At 41.3% G+C, this 21,552-nt stretch overlaps 1 protein-coding gene across 4 annotated transcripts in view; it reads right to left on the bottom strand.

The window, feature by feature from the left end:
* Positions 1–21,552, bottom strand: part of YEATS2 (YEATS domain containing 2) — a 121,026-nt gene that overhangs the window by 69,105 nt on the left and 30,369 nt on the right. For all 4 annotated transcript variants that reach the window (XM_070072402.1, XM_070072401.1, XM_002716492.5 and 1 more), the window contains 4 exons: positions 20,992–21,237; positions 18,779–18,894; positions 9,052–9,213; positions 221–332 (listed from right to left, as the gene is read on the bottom strand). In XM_070072402.1, the coding sequence (XP_069928503.1) occupies positions 221–332; positions 9,052–9,213; positions 18,779–18,894; positions 20,992–21,237 (636 nt within the window). The remainder of the gene's footprint in view (positions 1–220; positions 333–9,051; positions 9,214–18,778; positions 18,895–20,991; positions 21,238–21,552) is intronic.

Here is a 21,552-nt window from a genome sequence, read left to right as displayed (position 1 = left end):
TCATCTTTTTAAAGAATATATTCTTGTACTGTGCTGGATAACAACACCCTCCCCAGAGGACAAAGAACCATTGTAGTAGAAAGCATGACACATTCAAAAAGATTATCCTGCTCCCAGAGTCCTTAGCTACATCTCTCAGGAAGCCTAACACTATCAACTTAAATAGGTGGAGAAAAGACATTTCATTTCTAGAGCCATTGCTACAATATTGTTACAATACCTTCAGATTATGTATGATATCTATCCGTTTGTTCTGGCTGTCCTTAAAGTGAACTTGAACTCTGACAGGAAACTCACCCCAGCCTCTTCTGGTCAGGTGAAAAGGAGGCTCTCTAGAGAAAAGCAGATATTAACACATTCATCCATGTTCATGCTCTTGTTGCTAGAGAGGAAAAGCTCTCTCATAATGGGTAAACTAGAAACTCAAAGTCCTTCTGAGAATCATTTAGGTTTCCTCATTTGAAGCTAAATCAACATGGTGAATTTTGCTAACATGCTAAATTATGAAAGAAAAATTCAACTCAAATCTACATTACACTTCTAAATACTGAATGCTTAAAGTGAAGAGATTTAGCCTGTATATTCATAATTCAGAGTGTGATGTGATGAATGTCACACTCCAGAGCCAGTCTCTTGGACAGGCACTTGACAGACACAGCCTATGAAGTACATGTTCTCTATCCAATACCTGCAAATTATGCCTACTGAGGCAAAAACAAAACAAATGAAAATGCTCAATCACAAAGGGACAATTTATGTGAAACTGTAACCTGTCCACAACATGATTTTCTCCATTTGCTTTGCTGACTATGATTTTAAGGTAGAGGGATATATATTAATGCTAATTGGACTAAAGTCTCAGTCACAATGTAATTTGTGAAGGGGGGAAAAAGAGGGAATTAATGCAATATTACTGATAAACTTACTGATTGGTGATGGGTAAATGAAGGTTCATTATACTATTTTGTTTTATATATGTTTAAATTTTTCTGTAATAAAAATCTTAGAAATTTAATTGAGAAATCTTTAAGTACTCAACATGGTTTGAGCTCATGGGGATCAAACAGAATGCCTTTAGAAAATGTTAGGAATCTCTGGCTTGGAATTATTACAATAAAAAGACTGTAGTAAAAAAGTTACTTTCAATGGGGTGTAGTTCTGGAAAACTAAAAACACACAGACTCAGTAAGGGCAAAGTCTAAGAACGCGAGAGCTGGAGGAGTCTGAAGAGGAGTAATGAATGGAAAGCTATTGGTTGTTCATTTAAATTTCAGTAAAGTTAAGTGGACAATCTAAGCTCACTGTGCAACATCTCAATCACACTGTTGGCTGAAGTTTTCTCACAATGAGATGATAAATTGGGTATGTTCCTCAACTTATATACATTGGCTAACCTCCAGTGGACAGGCAGAGAGGATGGACTGACTGCCTAGGGAAGGCACAAACCACACAAAGCTGGGAAAAGCAATCCTTTAACAGGAAATTTCTCCTCAACTGTGTTTCTGGAAGCAAACAAGGAATCTAACACCTACCAAAAGATATGACATAATCTGTGGAAATCTTACTCTTCAAAAGATGTTATTTCATACAAAGACTGCCTCCCTAAACAGAATTATTTTTAAATTCCTCATAAAAAGTGAAATATCAATGACCAAGAAAAAAACACCACATTTATTAGAAATATAGAATGGATACAACTCCTTACTCAACTACTCAAATCAAATAGCTAGCCAGTCTTTGAGAATCATTCCCTAGTGACCACAAACTCAGACTCCATTACATTTCTGAACAGCTCTGTTACCAAAAGATTTCCTTTATCTCTCTCCTGTTGGTTCCAGGTAGCCATTCAGAATCACAAAGAATAAATTCTTCATTCACATAAAAGACCTTCAAAAGAACTAAAACACTCCCCTAATCTCTCCAGGACAAATTACTCTGTTCCTTATAACAGCAGGCAGCAGCAATACTGAGCAGTGTCTCCTATGACCCACCACTGTTCTAAGGCCTTTTTATCTATTAACTTATCTACGCTTTACAACCACAGTATGACACATCCCCTCTGAAGCGGTGAGGCTGAATAACTAACTTCCCAAGGTCACACAACAAATAACTGGTGGAGTCAGGATTCAAACTCAAGGGAGAGGCTTCAGGGGCTGTGCTTTAACCAGCAGCCGAGGCCACATCACCCTGCCAGCAGGTCTTACTTCCCAAGCTGCTCTCCTCTAGGCACACTCTAGCAAGACTAGAGACTGTTGGACTAGTGCAGGGCACAGCAAGTCCACTTGACATCTAATAAAGTAGCCTAAAATAGCATAACCATAGTTAAAATTGCATACATGGCTCACAATGTGTTTCTACTGGGTGGTACAGCTGCACAAACTCCCATGACATTTCTGAATACATATGAACTGAATGAAAACACAGAAAAACTTTTTGAAAAGCCTCACTAGAATGCTTTCTGTGGGCCTAATCCAGTCTAGTCTCAGAAGCGCCAAGAGCAGGAATAATCCACTAAAAAGGACCACATGTTCTTTGTGATCCTATATCAAGCCCTGAGCTTAGCACACATTTCATGACAGTCTTGCAGCTAAAAGTCAAATTGACAATCTCAGCATTTAGGAAGTTGGCAAAGACAGTCATGACAACTGAACCAAATATGAAAAAGAGGCTTCTATGGGAGCAGAATCTACTGACGCTCTTCATCAAGTAACGTGCTGTGATAAGGAGATTTAGCGTGCAAGAGAAACATATCTGTGTGTTGATCTAGAAATATGGTTAACACTGAGTTTCAAGGCAACTGCAAAAGTTCTACTCTATTCATCAAATTACTTACATATTTTTAAAAGTTCTGTTTATTTGTAAGGCAGAGTTACAGAGAGGAAGAGACAGAGGGGCAAGAGATTAACCTTGCATCTACTGGTTCACTCCCCAATTGACCACAACAGCCAGGCTGAAGCCAAGAGCCTGGAAATCCATCAGGGTATCCCACACGGAAGCAGGGGCCCAAGTAAGTGCCCATATTCTGCTGCTTTCCCAGGCACATTAGCAAGGAGCTGGATCAGAAGTGGAGCTTCTGGGACTCAAACTGGCACTGATATGGGATGCCAGCATCATAGGCAGCCACCTAACCTGCTGCGCCACAATGCTGCCCCCTACACTTTTAACAAGTTTTATTTATTTATTTTTCATTTTTATTTCAAATCAGAGAGGCACAAAGAGAGCAACAGAGAGAATCATGGAGATCTTCCATCCATTAGTTCACTCCCCAAATGCCTCCAATATCCAAAAGTGGGCCAGGCTCAAGTCAGGGGCCTGGAACTCAAGCTCAGTCTCCCACACAAGTGGCAGGGATTGAGGTACTTGAGCTAGCAGCTACTGACTCCCAGGGTGTGCATTAGCAGGAAGTTGATTCAAAGCGCTGTAGCCAAAACTTAAACCAGACACTCTGATATGGGATGTAGAAATACCAAAAGATAACTTAATTGCTTTGCCAAATGCCCTCCCCTCATCAAATTAGACACTTGGTAAAATAACATATTAAGTTCTAAAAAGAACAATATTTTAAAAATACACATAAACTGGAATGTGTCAGGGACTATAACCTGGACAGCAAAAGACAGTAAAACAAAGTCACAAATGTACACTGACAAATAATGTGTACAATTCATACAGAAGACTAGAAGAGCCAACAGTTGCTTCTAAGTATCTGAACATCAGCTACATGGAGAGGACATTGTGATTCTGTGTGGAGTCACAGGCATATGAAACTTTACCATTTAGAAGTGAGAGGACACTAGATCTCTACTCAATATAATTAACATCTTCTGAACACACATAGCCACTGACAAATGGGTTAGCCCATCATATAAACTCAGTAATTTACTCAGATTTGAATATTTTACTAGCTGCAAAGAACTGTTACATTCTGATTTAAATAAGACAACATTCCAAACATCAAGAAGCTCTAATTCTAGTAAAGAGACAGACATGAAAACTAATATCATAATAAGACTTATACAGATCCCCTGTATCAAGAATAGAGATATGGTTTACCACCACAACTGATTTCTCTAGGGAGTTCTAAACAAGGATCTCTTTAAAATCTATCTACTTAAAATCCTATATTTATTGTTAATAAAGTGTGATCTGTGTTGGGAAAAGTGTGTGGTAATGGTATGTTTCACGAGGCTGTGAAAAACTAACTGATCAGTTACATCACAGTGGCTAGTCTACAACATACTGTCAGAGTGGCATGGATCAGACTGAAACTAACTGGCAGGAGCTATTTAAATGATGTCAAATATAGGCTGGCGCTGCGGCTCAATAGGCTAATCCTCCACCTAGTGGCGCCGGCACACCGGGTTCTAGTCCCGGTCGGGGCGCCAGATTCTGTCCCGGTTGCCCCTCTTCCAGGCCAGCTCTCTGCTGTGGCCAGGGAGTACAGTGGAGGATGACTCAAGTGCTTGGGCCCTGCACCCCATGGGAGACCAGGAAAAGCACCTGGCTCCTGCCTTCAGATCAGCGCGGTGCGCCGGCTGCAGCACACCAGCCGTGGTGGCCATTGGAGGGTGAACCAATGGCAAAAAGGAAGACCTTTCTCTCTGTCTCTCTCTATATCCACTTTGCCTGTCAAAAAAATAAATAAATAAATAAATAATGTCAAATCTGAGAAATTTCACATAACAAAGTTCATTTACTACTAACAGAAGATATTGCAGATAAACAGACAGAAAGAGAAATGTGAAAAGGGACTGTGTGGGTGATCCCGTGAGGCTGCCTGCCTAGCCTAGCCCGTGCAGTTAGCCTGACTTCTAGCAGGCGGTGGGACCCTCAGGCACATTTCTGCCAATCAGCTTGAAGATCATGTAGCTAGGTTAGCTTTCTAGGTGGGCCTGGGCCACACCTGGGAGCAGTTTTCCCGATTGGCAAATAAAACAGATATTGGTTTATATCACTAAGTACTAAGGGTTTTATGCAATGATTTTTAATCCCTTTTTAATGAATCAGATATTCACCATCAATAAAAAATATGGTTAACACATTTTTAGTGACTCACATTATAAAAATGTTTTTCTGGGACAATGTACTTTAATTTTTACCAGTTAAGGGAATATCTTGTTGATATGGACATTGAAAAACATATATATTTTATGGACATTGAAAAATATATTTTAATATTATAAAAATAGCACTTTTTAAATCTATTTTTCACCAAACTCACTAAAATACTGCTCACCTGGAGTTGGGATAACTAAACTTAGACTACTGTTAAACTATAAAATATTGTTAACATCCCAAGCATTCAAGTAAATGATCATTTGCTGTAATTTAACCTGTGGAAGAAAGTAGAAGGAAGAATTCCTGAGGAATTAACCCTGATTTACATCTTGAAGGCTAAAAAAGTAGAACTTCAAAAAAATGCCCACAGTGTGTGTGTGGGTATGCATGTGTGTCCACATGTGTACAAGCGACAAAAGGGAAAAAGGCTATATTCCATGCAAAGAACATAGGTCAAGGCCATCAGTGGTTTTCTAGGAGAGGTTGAATGCTGCACTAGTTATACACAGCATTTCTTTTTTTTTTTTTTTTTTTACAGGCAGAGTAGACAGTGAGAGAAAGAGAGAAAGGTCTTCCTTTTGCCGTTGGTTCACCCTCCAATGGCTGCCGCGGCCGGCGTACCGCACTGATCCAATGGCAGGAGCCAGGTACTTATCCTGGTCTCCCATGGGGTGCAGGGCCCAAGCACTTGGGCCATCCTCCACTGCACTCCCAGGCCACAGCAAAGAGCTGGCCTGGAAGAGGGGCAACCGGGACAGAATCCGGCGCCCCGACCAGGACTAGAACCCAGTGTGCTGACGCCGCAAGGCGGAGGATTAGCCTAGTGAGCCACGGCGCCGGCTCAGCATTTCTTTTTATCTTTAAAATTCATTTACTTTGGTGCTAGTGTGGTACAGCAGGTAAAGCTACTGCCTGCAATGCTGGCATCCCTCCCTAAAGAGCAACCCATATTCAAGTCCCGGCTGCTTCACTTCCAGCCCAGCTCCTTGCTAATGCACCTGGGAAAGCAGCAGAGGATGGCCAAGTACTTGGGTCCCTGCACCCATCTGGGTGACCAAGATAAAGCTCCTGGCTCCTAGCTTTGGCCTGGCCTAGCCCTGGCCACTGTAGCCATTTTGGGGTGAACCAATGGATGGAAGATCCTTCTGTCACTGTCACTCTGCCTTTCAAATACATTTTTTAAAAAGAAGATATTTGTTTGAAAAGTAGAGTGATAGAGGCAGGTCTAAGCTGAAGCCAGAACTTTATCCTAGTCTCCCACATGCGTGGCAGGTGCCCAAGTACTTGGACTATCATCCATTGCTTCCCAAGCACATTAGCAAGAAACTGGATCAGAAGTAGAGTAGCTGAGCTGTGAACTGGCACTCTGCTATGGGATGCCAGCCTTGCAAGCAGCAGCTTTATCCACTATACAACAATAGTACTTGTACGGTACATTTCTCGAAGGATTCCTACATCACACAGACAGTTAAACCAGATCACAGACAAGGTCTTTTCAACACTGAAAACTGAAGAGTAACATTGTTCCTTTCTCAATTAAACTCTACTACTGTAATAAAACAGGGTATCAACACACTTCTTTTTTTTTTTTTTTTATCCTGGTCTCCCATGGGGTGCAGGGCCCAAGCACTTGGGCCATCCTCCACTGCACTCCCGGGCCATAGGAGAGAGCTGGCCTGGAAGAGGGGCAACCGGGACAGAATCCGGCGCCCCGACCGGGACTAGAACCCGGTGTGCCGGCGCCGCTAGGTGGAGGATTAGCCTAGTGAGCCGCGGCGCCAGCCTCAACACACTTCTTAGTAAAATGTTAGTAAAACGAAGAAGTTTTATAAATAGTAAAAGAAAGAAAAATCTCATTTGCACTGGAAAACTAGAACGCTACTTGATTCTCTTGGGTAGATACACTAATTAACAAGGTGATAATCATTAATCCAGAACAATTCCAATCTGTAACTTAAAAATTTGATTCTAAAGTTATTTGAAAAAAACACATAAGATGGCCAAGCAAAAAGATATTAAATAATGACAACAAGGGGAACATACTCAATGAAGTATCAGAATATGCTATAAATCAAACAGTATAAATATTAAGAGTCTAGAACCATTTCCATGTTTATGTGGGAACTTAGTGTGTATTAGATGTAGGGAAAGAATAGATCAGATGATAAATGGGATACTATTATCCACATAAAGATAAATGTTCTCTATAGACCTATATAAACCTCATTTCCAAGTGTTCGTTCGTTCGTTTTTGTTTTTGTTTTTTTTTTTTTTTTTTGACAAGCAGAGTGGACAGTGGGAGAGAGAGACAAGAGAGAAAGGTCTTCCTTTGCCGCTGGTTCACCCTCCAATGGCCGGCCACGCTGATCTGATGGCAGGAGCCAGGTGCTTCTCCTCGTCTCCCATGGGGTGCAGGGCCCAAGCACTTGGGCCATCCTCCACTGCACTCCCGGGCCACAGCAGAGAGCTGGCCTGGAAGAGGGGAAACCGGGACAGAATCTGGCGCCCCGACCGGGACTAGAACCCTGTGTGCCGGCGCCACAAGGCGGAGGATTAGCCTAGTGAGCCGCGGCGCCGGCCATACTTTCATTTTTTTTAAGACTTATTTATTTATTTGAAAGGCAGAGTTCAAGAGAAAGGGATCTTTCACTTGCTGGTTCACATCTCAAACAGCCACAGCCAGGAACCAAGAGCTTCTTCCTGGTCTCCCAAGTTGAGGCAGAGGCCTAAGCACTTGGGCCATCCTCCACTGCCTTCCCAGGCACATCTGCATGGAGCTGGATTGGAAGTGAAGCAGCAGGGACTGTGCCCAAATGGGTTGCTGGCACTGCAGCAGAGGCTTAACCCACCACGCCACAAGGCTTGCCCCGTGTTCCATTTTATGACCACCAAATTCTATCTTTCCAACACCATTCCTTATTCATCAAGTCGTTCTTCCACTGCTCTTATGTAATTTTCTTTTCTCCTTACTCAGCTGGATTCCTCTACAGTGTATCACTATAATAACCTACTCATTAAATAAATGACAAAAACAATAACTGAGAAAACAGAATTTGGGATGAATTGTCTATATGCATTCTTCCGTAAGAATGATGGCAAGAGTACTGTTAATCACATGCTAAAACCACTTTTGAAAGAGGGAAGGGACTTGGGACATGAGTGGATAATCACAACAAAGGAGAAGCAGCAAGTCAGAGAGGACTTCAAACCAGCTGTGGTGTTTTTCAGAGAGAAGGGAGAAAAGTGGTTTGGAAGCCACAACTATGAACAAGAGGGGACCCAACAGAACAAGATGTGTGGGAGGAAAAAAACAGCTGCCACTTGAAAAAGCTACAGAAGCAGTGAGGTCCTTGGGAGACAACAGGAGTTAAAGAAGTGCTCCAAACAGAGCAGAGGACCTAGGAGTTCACTTATAATAAACCACAACCACTTCCACAGCACATTCATACAATGAATGCATATATATGACATGTAACATTATATAAAGATGCAAAGACATCTAAATGATACGAGCAAGCTTCGTAACAACATGCACATTACCATTCCTTCTTTTAAAACATCAACAAACAACTATACTAGCTTATTATATATAGAGAAAAAAATCTCATTGGGGTTATTTCTGCGAATGACCATGGGGAATTTTCAACATGAAATATTACCATAATGTCAGAATTCTACATTTATTATATTTTGATATTCACAGAAAGCAGTATAATTTTCTACACATATCTATGTACTCAAGTTTCACTATTTGCAGAAGGGAGGAGAATCAGCTAATATAATGAGTAGGGTAATTAGCAGGAGTGGCAGTGCCTGTTCAGTGAGACAGTAATCTACAAGGAGAAAGCCAGCTAAAACTGTATTATGACTAAGAACCAATCTGGGTAAATTATTAATAGAAGAATTTCCAGAGAACGTGCTGGAGGTAAGTAACTGTTCTTCCACTTCTGTACACCTTTTCTTTTTTAGGTTAAATTTCTCAAGTGTACTTACCTAACTTCCACAAGGTCATTTGGTTTATAGCTGGGATGAAGGAAGAACCAAACTTTCTTGACAAAATGATTAATGCTGGGTTCTCTACGAGACCCTCGGACATACACCATCCACTTATGGGTTGACTGGTCATTTTCTTCCCTCTTATCTGGAGGTATATACCTAGAGGGGGGAAAGAAACAGAAATCTGAATTCCTTTTCCTTTGAACAAAACAATTAACTCTTAAAATTAAAATCCCAGTGATATTTAACAGTCATATCACCTAACCAAACAAACTGAATCTTGGCAAGTTAATAATTTTAGCTATTCTAAAGATTTTTTATTACTTTGGGTTTGTTTTGGTCTAAGGGGTACTCCTTTAGTTTGTTGTTCCCTAATTATCAGCCTGAAACTAAAAAAAGAAAAAAAAAAACACTTGTTTTTCCTGCCAAGTGGGTACCTGAGGTAGAAATATATGGGCCTGTATTTACCCCCGGGTTAAAGAACAAATGGACTTTGGGTTGACTTAACTCAGGTTTCAAAGTGCTACAGCTTTCAGTTACTCACTGCTGCCAAGGTGGTGGCAACTGGTTTCCTGCTGTATGACAGATAAATGATGCCATGCCCTTATGTTGTGATTACGGTAAAAACTAACATGGTGGGGCCAGCACTATGGTGTAGCAGGTAAAGCTGCCACCTGCAGTGCCAGCAAACCATATGGGCGCCAGTTCGAGTCTCGGCTGTTCCACTTCTGATCCAGCTCTCTGCCATGGCCTGGGAAAGCAGTAGAAGATGGCCCAAGTCCTTGGGTCCCTCCGCATGGGATTCTTTGCTCTTTGTTCTCACTTGTAAGAATCAGCCTATGAATTTCATGACCCCTGATGAGATTTTAATTGCAATACCTACAGATCAATTTGGCAGGAAGCAACATCTTTACAATATTGAGTCTTACTCTCCATGAATAAGGTACACTGCTGTATTTAGTTTTCTCATGTCCTTAGCAAAGGTTTTATAAGTTCTAATGAAACGCCACCATGTCTTTCAGCTAATTTATTCTATGTTTTACATTTTTCTTTATATAATAAAAGCATCTTTGTTTTTTTAAGATTTATTTTATTTATTTGAAAGAGTTACAGAGCAAGATAGAGAGAGAGAGAGAATCTTCTGCTGGTTCACTTCCCAAATTACTACAATGGCCAGAGCTGAGCTGATCTGAAGCCAGAAGCCAGGAGCTTCTTCCAGGTCTCCCACATGGGTACAGGGACCCAAGGACTTGGGCCATCTTCTACTGCTTTTCCAGGCCATAGCAGAGAGCTGGATGGGAAGTGGAGCAGACAGGACTTGAACTGGTGCCCATATGGGATGCTGGCACTGCAGGCTGGGGCTTTAACCTGCTGCACCGTAGTGCCAGCCCCAGTAAAAGCATCTTTTAAGACTGTTTGTAGGGGCCGGCACCGTGGCTCAGTGGGCTAATCCTCTGCCTGCGGTGCCGGCACACCAGGTTATAGTCCCGGTCGGGGCGCCGGATTCTGCCCCGGTTGCCCCTCTTCCAGGCCAGCTCTCTGCTGTGGCCTGGGAGTGCAGTGGAGGATGGCCCAAGTGCTTGGGCCCTGCACCCGCATGGGAGACCGGAAGAAGCACCTGGCTCCTGGCTTCGGATCAGTGCGATGCGCCGGCCGCAGTGTGCCAGCCGCGGCGGCCATTGGAGGGTGAACCAACAGCAAAAGGAAGACCTTTCTCTCTGTCTCTCTCACTGTCCACTCTGCCTGTAAAAAAAAAAAAAAAAAAAAATTTAGGCCAGCGCCGTGGCTCACTAGGCTAACCCTCCGCCTTGCGGCGCCAGCACACCAGGTTCTAGTCCCAGTTGCCCCTCTTCCAGGCCAGCTCTCTCCTATGGCCCGGGAGTGCAGTGGAGGATGGCCCAAGTGCTTGGGCCCTGCACCCGCATGGGAGACCAGGAAAAGCACCTGGCTCCTGGCTTCGGATCAGTGCGATGCGCCGGCTGCAGTGTGCCAGCCGCGGCGGCCATTGGAGGGTGAACCAACGGCAAAAGGAAGACCTTTCTCTCTGTCTCTCTCTCTCACTGTCCACTCTGCCTGTCAAAAATAAAAAAAATAAAAAAATAAATTTTTTAAAGTGACTGTTTCTAGGACAAACAGTCTGACACAGTGGTTAAGCTGTCACCTGGAACACCTGAATCCCGTATCAGAGCAGTTGGGGATTGGAGTTCTGGCTCCACTCCTAGACCTGGCATCCTGCTGCTGAACACCATGGGAGGCAGAAGGCAATGGTTCACGTACTGAATTAAGTTCCTGGCTCCTGGTGTTAGCCTGGCACAGTCTCAGTTGTTGCAGGTATTTGGGAAGTGAACCAGTGGATGGCAGATCTGTCTTTAAATAAATAAAATTTAAAAAAAATTTAGATCATGCCTTCAAGTTTGTGGCTGTCATACAGAAACAATCAACATTTGTGTACTGATAAGGTATTCAATAACCTTGCTAACCTATTAATCTAAAATTTCATCAAAAATTGTGGGGGCTGGCGCCATGGCTCACTTGGTTAATCCTCTGCCTGCAGCCCTGGCATCCCATATGGGTACCAGCTTCTAGTCCCAGTTGCTTCTCTTCCAGTCCAGCTCTCTGCCGTGGCCTGGGAAGGCAGTGGAGGATGGCCCAAGTGCTTGGGCCCTGCACCCGCATAGGAGACCAGGAGGAAGCACCTGGCTCCTGGCTTCAGATTGGCATAGTTCCCGATGTAGCAGCCATTTGCGGGGTGAACCAACAAAAGGAAGATCTTTCTGTCTAACGCTTTCAAATAACTAAAAAATGAAAAAAAAATATAAAACTTGTTTGTGTTCAATGTACACAATCATACCAACTGTTAATCATAACGACAACTGTTATGGCATTCGCTTCTTTTCTAATTCTCATGCTTTTAAAAAATCTGACCACCTCAGCATCGCCAAGTGGAAGGCTGAATACTAGCAGTAATGCCAGACATCTCTTGTCTTGTCTCTGATCCTAAAGAGAAGGCTTCTTAATAGTTTATCACTGAGCATGATATTTCAGGTAGGTTTTTTGAAGATATTTTTTATCTGAATTAACTAAATTCCTAGTATGTCAAGAAACATGATAAATGGATGTTAAGTTTTGTCAGATGTTGCTTCCGTATCTTTTGAAGTAATTCTATTTTCCTCCTTTAATTTGCTAATGAGGTTAATTATATTTATCATTTTTTAATATTAACTCAAACTTGCACCTCTTGGCTAAATGTTTTATCATTTCTATATAGCTACTAAATTCGGCTTGATAATTATTTTGTTCAGTATTTTTGCATCTAAGAATATTAATGTACTTTCATGGAAACTCATTGTCTGATCTTATTAACAAAGTTAAACTGCTCTCACAACATACATTGACAAATGCTGTCTCTTATTTTCCAGCAGATTTTACATACAATTGGAATTACCTGTCTACTCAACTTGTAAGGAAGTCTACGCCTCCTGTTTTGGCTTTGTGATGGGAATGCTTAACTTACTTGAGACATTCTAAGACTATTCACAGTTTTTCCTTTCTTGAGTCATTCTGATTATGCTGTATTCTTCTAGGAATTTATCCATTTCATCTGATTTTCAAATGTAGTAGTGTAAGATGTCCATAGTTTCTTCTTACCTCTAACAGTGCAGCATCTATAGTCACATCTACTTGTCACTGATTTCTGACTTTACTGCACTACGGTCAGAAAAAATAATCTGCCTAATGTTAAGTCCTCTGATAAGGGCTAGCATAGTAGCACAGTAAGTTAAGCCTCCATCTGTGGTGCCAGCTTTCTGTATGGTCACTGGTTCATGTCCTGGCTGCTGCTCTTCCAACCCAGCTGTTTGCTTGGGGCCTGAGAGGGAGGTGGAAGATGGCCCAAGGGGAAGTTCCTGGCTCTCAGCTTCAGATCAGCTCAGCTCCAGCCATTGCAGCCATCTGGGGAGTGGATCAGCAAATGGAAGACCTTTCTGTCTCTCCATCCATCTGTCTGTAACTCTGCCTCTCAAATAAATTCTGGAAAAAAATTCTCTTGATACTTGGTGAGCTTACTTCATTTCTCACTGTGGAATTAATTTTCATAAATACCTCTTATGAACTTAAAAGTTTTTTTGTGACTGTCACATGTAATGCTTCATATGCGTATATAAGAGAAACCTGGGTTAACTGATGTGCAATTTTTTTATATGCTCATGTAGCAGGGCAGGCATTTGACCTGGTGGTGAAGATTCTGATTAAGATGCCTAAATCCCTTGGGGCTAAAGTTGTGGTTCAGTGAGCTAAGCCACCACCTACAATGCCACTGGCATCATCTATGACTGCTGGTTCAAGTCTCGGTTGCTCCATTTCCCATCCAACTCCCTGCTAATGCACCTGGGAACGAAACAGAAAATGACCCAAGTACTTGGGCCCTGCCACCCACACTGAAGACCGGGATGGAGTTTTAGGCACCTGGCTCTGGCCAGGCCCAGCCTCAATGGTTGCAGTCAAACATTTGGGAAGTAAACCAGCAGATGCAAGCTCTTTCTCTGTCCTTCCATCTCTAACTTTGCCTTTCAAACAAAATAAATAATTTTAATAACAAAAAAAAGATGCTCGCATCCCATACTGTAGTAGCTGAGTTCAGTTCCTAACTCTGCCTCCTATTTCTGCCTCCTAATTTCAACTTCCTACTAATGCAGGTTTCAGAGGTAGCAGGAATGATCCAAGGCTTTGCCCTCCTGGCTCTAGGCATCTGAGGAGTCAACCAGTGAATGAGAATTTTCATTCTGACCACTTGACCATATACTTGTCTGTACATGCCTCTCTTCTCTCAAATCAATCAACAAAAATTTTTAAGAATTTCATACCCTTATCTATATTTTGTTTGATATATCTATTGCTGCAAAGAGGTATGTAAAATCTTTCAGAGTTTGTCAGAACTTCTGGTAATTTATCCCCTTCTATCAATTTTGGTTTAGACATTTTAAGACTACATTATCAGGTGCACAGCAGTTTAGAATTTTATATCTTCTTGGTAGTAGAAGCTATTTTCATTATGGAGTAACTGTCTTACCCCATCAATGCTTTTAATCTAGTTTGCCTAATAGCATAATACCTTGGTTTTCTATTGGACTGTTACCAGCCAGGCAAATGCTTTTCTTTTCTTTTTTTTTTTTTAAAGATTTTATTTATTTATTTGAAAGGCAGAGTTGCAGAGAGAGAGGGAGAGACAGACAGAGAGGTCTTCCATCTGCTGGTTCACCCCAGAAATGGCCACAACGGTCAGAGCTGAGCTGATTTGAAGCCAGGAGCCAAGAGCACCCTCCAGGACGCCCACACGGGTGCAAGGGCCCAAGGGCTTGGGGAATCTTCTGCTGCTTTCCCAGGCCCTAGCAGAGAGTTGGACCAGAAGTAGAGCAGCCAGACTTGAAATAGCACCCATATGGGATGCCAGCACCGCAGGCCGGGGCTTTAGCTAGGTACGCACAGCGCCAGCCTCAGGCAAATGTTTTTTTATTTACTTACTTACCTTCATTTTTAAAAAAGATTTATTTATTTTATTTGAGACTTAGAGTTACAGACAGAGAGAGGGAGAGACGGAGAGAGAAGTCTTTGTTCCATTGGTTCACTCCCCAAACGGCCACAACGGCCAGAACTAGGCTGATCTGAAGCCAGGAGCCCAGAGTTTCTTCCAAGTCTCCTATGTGGATGGAGGGGCCCAAGTATTTGGGCCATCTTCCACTGCTTTCCCAGGCCATAGGTAGAGAGCTGGACCAGAAGAGGAGCAGCCGGGACATGAACTGGAGCCTGAATGGGATGTGGCGCTGCAGACAGAGGCTTAACCTTCTATGCCACATCGCCGGCCCCAATATTTATTTATTGAATAAATAACAGCTGAATTTTAGATATATTATCTCAATCCAACAATTTCTTTTATCTATCTAGACAATTAAATCCACATACATTTTATGAGTGCTGGTATATTTATATTTGTGGCCACTGTTATGGTGTAGGTTATGCCCTTGCTTGTGGTGCCAGCACCCCATATGGGTGCTGATTAAATTCCCAGCTGCTCTACATACGATCTGGTTTCTTGCTAATGGCCTGGGAAAGTGGCAGAAGTGCTTGGGCCCCTGCACCCACATGGGAGACCTGGAAGAAGCTCTTGGCTCCTGGCTTCACAATGGCCCAGCTTTAGCCGTGGCAGCCATTTGGAGAGTGACTCAGTAGATGAAAGACCTTTCTCTGTCTCTCCCTCTCGGCCTGTAACTCTCTCTCTCAAGTAAGTCAGACTTATAAAAATTTTTTTTTTTTTTTGACAGGCAGAGTAGACAGTGAGAGAGAGAGACAGTAGAAAGGTCTTCCTTTGCCGTTGGTTTACCCTGCAATGGCCGCCACAGCTGGCGCACTGCGGCCGGCGCACAGCACTGATCCGAAGGCAGGAGCCAGGTGTTTCTCCTGGTCTCCATGGGGTGCAGAGCCCAAGGACTTGGGCCATCCTCCACTGCACTCCCTGGCCACAGCAGAGAGCTGGCCTGGAAGAGGGGCAACCGGGACAGAATCCGGCGCCCTGACTGGGACTAGAACCCGGTGTGCAAGGCGGAGGATTAGCCTAGTGAGCCGCGGCGATGGCTAAAAAAATTTATATTCACATTATTTGTCTTGCTTTTCCTTCTCTAAATTCACTCCTTTGCCCTTCTCTTCTTTTGGAATCAGTTTTTTAAAAAAATATTTATTTAGGCCGGCGCCGTGGCTCAACAGGCTAATTCTCCGCCTCGTGGTGCCAGCACACCGGGTTCTAGTCCCGGTCGGGGCGCCGGATTCTGTCCCGGTTGCCCCTCTTCCAGGCCAGCTCTCTGCTGTGGCCAGGGAGTGCAGTGGAGGATGGCCCAAGTGCCTGGGCCCTGCACCCCATGGGAGACCAGGAGAAGCACCTGGTTCCTGCCTTCGGATCAGTGCAGCGCGCCAGCTGCGGTGGCCACTGGAGGGTGAACCAACCGCAAAGGAAGACCTTTTTCTCTGTCTCTCTCTCTCACTGTCCACTCTGCCTGTAAAAAAAAAAAAAAAAAAAAAAAAAAAAAAAAAAAAAAAAAAAAAAAAACAAAACAAAACAAAAAACAAAACAAAAAAAAATTATTTATTTAAGAGGCAGAGTTAGAGAGGGAAAGGTACAGGCAGACAGTGAGAAATCTTCCATCCGTTGGTATATTCCCCAATAGCCACAACAGCCAGAGCTGGATCAGTCTGAAGCCAGGAGCTTCATCTGTGTCTTCCATGTGAGTACAGGGGCCCAAGTACTTGAGCCATCCTCTGCTGCTTTTCCCAGGCCACTAGCAGCGAGATGGATAGGAAGTAATGCACCTGGGACTTGAACCAGTGCCCATTTGGGATGCTGGCAATACAGATGGTGGCCCGATCTGCCACCCCACCATGCCGGCTCATGGAATCTTTTATTTTTTTTTCATTTCATGTTTTCCCCTCATTACTCTGGAATCTAAAGCCTCTATGTCTATACTTTTAATGGTTATGTTAGAGATTTAACAAAATATGTTAGACACTTAACAAAATCTAAAATTAATCAATGCTTTCACTCTATTCCAGAACACAGCAGACTTAAAAATACTCTCACGCCCTTCATTCCTTTTCTACTTGAAATCTATGGTTAACTAGTGTTTTAGTTCAAAAAACAAAAACAAAACTGAAATCAAACCACAAATTTACATGATTTGAAAAAACAAGCAACCAAAAACCCAGTGCTGTCTATCCCAGCCTTCTGTGGTGAGCACCTAGACCTACAATCATCTCCTTTTCTGAGCTGATCTGTTGTTCACTGCAGTTACGATCCAAACTCTGGCATTTCACATGGAATATCAGTGCTCTCAGCTAAATGCAGGCTAACTCTAAAAGAATCCATGAAACACATGCCTAACTGCCTTAATCCTATTTAATGCTTCTATTTAAATACTATAACATACGTGAAGAACCTTTGCTTGTACTATCCTCAGATTTTAAAGTACTTCATAGTGTTTATTAGTAGCCCATGAACTAGAAATCAGAAGTTTTGTTTTTATATTTGTTTCACCCAGATAACTACTACAATTCTAAATTCTTTATTCTCAATAATTAAATCCTACAATTCTAAATTCTTTATTCTCAATAATTAAATCCAACTATAATTTTCATAGACATCTATTTATTCATCCATCAATTATTTACTAAATACCAAGTACTGTAAGGTACAAAAACAAACAAGATGCAGTGGCTATCCTAAAGAAATTCTAGTCTGTTCTGGGAAAAAAAGATGAAAATAGGAAAAAAACATATTTTACAATAGAAGTGACAAAAGAGCACAGAAAAAAAATTCTAATTAGGGAGGAGATCAGAAAACAAAATCATGAAGAAATCACTTAAAATTACTACTGCTTAAAATCTTGGCCACCGAGATCAATTTTTCTTCATCAATTTAATCCCTATTTACATAAGGGATTATGTAAATCTCTTATTTACATCTGGACCAACTATTTACACAGCATAACATTCTTATGCTATGATGAGATTTATAACATCTTTATCCAGTCCTAGACACTTGGCAGAAAGCAAGAAGCTCCCATAGACAGCATGAGATCATACTGTTCAAGACACAGAGGACTGCTCCAAAATCTTGTGGTAGAAACACTTCAGTCTGGGTAACTAAATCAGCCATTTTGAAATTAGCTAAGTCTCTGAAGGAAAGAACTAGGTCAGAAGATTAAAAGCTCCTCCAAACTTGCATAAACTTACACACTTAACAAAACACATTTGGATGAGAGCTCCTGCCTCAGAAATTTTCAACAAGCACAATTTTATTCTAAAGTCAGACAGGCAGACACACAAAGGCAGAGTCTCAAGTCGCTGGACGTTAGTTTACTTTTCAAACAACTAAGAGCTTGGGAGGAACATTCCCTGAGGCCTCTTCCTACTGCACTACTGGGATAATAAGAGTCTGTATGCAAAGTATTGACATAAATGGATGACTGGAAATAAGACTTTATCCACTGTTTTATGTCCTGATGACTTGTTTAATTCACATCTCTTTGGTTTGCCTTACACAGTCATTAGAAAGGGCATAAAATCAAGTTTTGGAGAAGAAAAAAAAATGAAAGAAAGCCTTCACATTTAATATTTCCATTCTGAGAAGAAACAATAAAAAACAAATGCATTCAAAGGAAGAAGAATCTCGTCTCCATGTTAGTAGTACCAATCACAAATAAATGGTAGTTGCCAAGAATGAAAATGTGTAGAAAAAAATGAAGATCTCAAAGTTGAAGTTTAGAGCTGTATGTGTGAGTTTTGCATTTTCATTCTATAGCCAATCATCTCTATAAACTACACAGGAAAACATGAAAGGTCACTATATATTACCTTATCTGTACTGACATTTTGGAGCAAACATTTTGCCCTGGTTTGTGGATATCTGTGGCAAATGTGCAAGGTGGAATGACACTGTATGGAGAAGCAATACAGAGGAGATATACCATATAAATGAAAAATTCTGGCTTTTCCCACTAATAAGCAAGACTACCCTATGAAATTCTCTTGAGTGGGATTTACTTTTGAAGAACCTAAACACCTGAGAAAAATAAACTCTTGAGTTCTCTTCCTAGTGTAATACTATAATAATAAGGGTATTAATGCCAAAATATTAGCATAAGTTAATCACTAAAAATTAGACAATTCATCTGATACTCACTTGGACACATTGCCTACTACTATTGTTTTCTTTACAAAAAGTCGTGAAGTCTCATCTCCTGTGAGATCAGCATTCCGTGGATCTGTTTTATGGGAGCTAAGAACACTAGACATGTCCTGAAAGAAATCACATTCAAAATTCACTTTCAATTTGAGCAATTTTTAATATGACGGAGATCATAAAAGATATGAATGGAATGACTCAGAATGTTTTTAATTATGGAATTCTCTAGCTTTGTAGCACCTCCCATGCATGACAAAGTAATTTATTATAAATACTATATTAATTTACACAACATGTCTATAAACTGTTAACTCCATGTACTTTTTTTAACAGTCATATATTTGCCTTGTATATGCACAAACAATGTAAAAAGATAAACAAGCAACTATTACAGTGGTTACCTTTGTGAAATGGGAATAGAAATGGAGCAAGGGACCAACGGAACTGACTTCCTTTTCAGCTCCACACTATTCTACTACTCGTAAGTTTTAGATTGTTAATGTACTAAGGTCCAATCTTGGGCAGTTACTTAACCTCTCTCAGTTCCCTCATTTGAAAAACAAGGTTGATAATAGTAACTTTCCCACATGATTGTTTCTGTACAGTTCTTAGAAAGGTGCCTGTTACAGAGCAAGTGCTAAATGTTCTTTATATAAATACATAAATGGTCACATATTGTATAAAAGATGTTAAGTTTCTAAATCCTATGACTAGTGTGACCTAAATTTTTTTAATCAAAAAAACACATGCAATATTTGCTCATGATTAATATTCAAAACACACAAATAAATTTGAACATTAAAAGGTCCTGACTTTTGGGGTAGTATCCTTACAAATGACTGTTTACTCCTTTTCTGTATTTTAAAATTTTTACATGAACATAAATTCATGACCAGAAAATAAAAATTTATTATCAAATCCTTGAAGTCCAAATATGTAGAAAACAATCTGGAAATTCTCTCTAGCACAGAACACCTAGCTGAGAAAAATCAATGGTCTAATCCAGTAACAGCTATATCAAGTATTATTCCAAGAAGTATAAAGTAACTCAAAATGAGAGTTTAAGTAACAAATTTACAAGATCAAAGAGCAATAAATGGTTTCTAATTTTGTTTATTATCTGTCAGGTTTCCTCCAGCTACTAAAGCATCTGAGAATACAAAGTTTTATAGAGGAAACTGCTGAAGACTCTTGAAAGAATAAACATGGGGGTTAGCACTGTGGCATAGTAGGCTAAACCTCCACCGGCGGAGCCAGCATTCCATATGGGCACTGGTTTAAGTCCTGGCTGCTCCTCTCCAGTCTGTCTGATTATGGCCTGGGAAAACAGCGGAAGACGGAACAAATGCTTGGGCCCTTGCACCCGGAGGAGCTCCTGGCTCCTGGCTTTGGATCTGCTCAGCTCTGGCCATTGCAGCCACTTGGAGGTTGAGCCAGCGGACAGAAGATCTTTCTTTCTACTTCTCCCTTTCTGTCTGTAACTCTACTTCTCAAATCAATCAATCAATCTTTGGGAAAAAAACAAGGAATAAATACGTCAGAGTGGAAAAGCTTTGGGCGAGGTTACAGAATTGACAGCTCCTAATGGTCTCCTTCCTATTTTCATGAATGGCATCCAGGAGCTGCGCTGTACACTGTAATCTCTTAAAGCAGAAAGACCTAGGCTTCACACTCAGTTCTGATATTTTTGGTAAAATATAACTTTGGAAAAAGTGTTTTGTTTATTTTCATTTACTTGAAAGGCAAAGCAACAGAAAAAGAGAGACATAAAGGTCTTCAACCAGCTGGCTCACTCCCCAAATACCCACAACAACCAGGGAAGGGCCAGGCTGAAGCCAGGAATTAGGAATTCCATCTGGGTCTCCCACAAGGGTGGCAAGGAACCAAGCACTTGAACCTTCATCTGTTGTCTTGCAGTGTGAATGAGCATGAAGCAGGATGGAAGTAAAGTAGCTGGGACCTAAACCAGCACTCCATTTTGGGATGTAGGCATTCCAACTAAAGTGCAGCTTAACCTGCTGCACCAGAACTGCCCCACAAATGCAACTTTAATCTGATCAAAACTCAGTTTCTCCCTTCTAAAAGGAAAACAATGTATTTCCTAGGGTGCTAGCGGAAGTTAAATGAGATAACATCACATATGTATAAAAACTACATCCTTTCTCCCCTGGCTTGTCCCCCTCATCCCGCCCCAATCCATCCAACTATACCCTTCCAGGATTTCGGCTTTGTCTCTGCTCCATGTGGTTTGAGAGTCTTTCCTCTATATCCAGATTGCTGTTATTATCTTTGTCAGATAAGAAGTCATTATGTTGAGATAAAGAATCACTTTCTGAATGATTGGCCGATGGTGTTTCTGATCTCTGATTAGCAGGAGATGATGATCTAGATGGTGATTCCAAAAATTTCTTGATAGCAGGATGGTTAAAAACCATTGTATCACATGTCTTTGATCCCTAGAAAAAATGAAAATAAGTAAGCAAGGATTAAACACAAGCCATCAAAAATAGGCAAAAATCTGATCCTTCTAAGATACCTTATCTAGCCTTCAGAATCTCCTGACACCCATAGAAAGAAGTCCAAACTCCTCTTACATAGTCCCAATCAACCAAACAAAAATGAGAGTGATATACAATCATGCAAAAGTTTTAACACTAAAAGCTAAAGAAGTAGGATCTTCTTATGATGAGAATAGTAACTTATGGCAAATAAAATTTCACTTTAAAAATGTCTCACATCACTCTACACAGACACATCAACTGCTCTAAAAA

Source organism: Oryctolagus cuniculus, chromosome 4 (genome assembly GCF_964237555.1).
Source record: "Oryctolagus cuniculus chromosome 4, mOryCun1.1, whole genome shotgun sequence".
Taxonomy (NCBI): domain Eukaryota; kingdom Metazoa; phylum Chordata; class Mammalia; order Lagomorpha; family Leporidae; genus Oryctolagus; species Oryctolagus cuniculus.
Note: the sequence above shows the minus strand (reverse complement) of the source record. Positions and strands in the feature narration are given on the sequence as shown.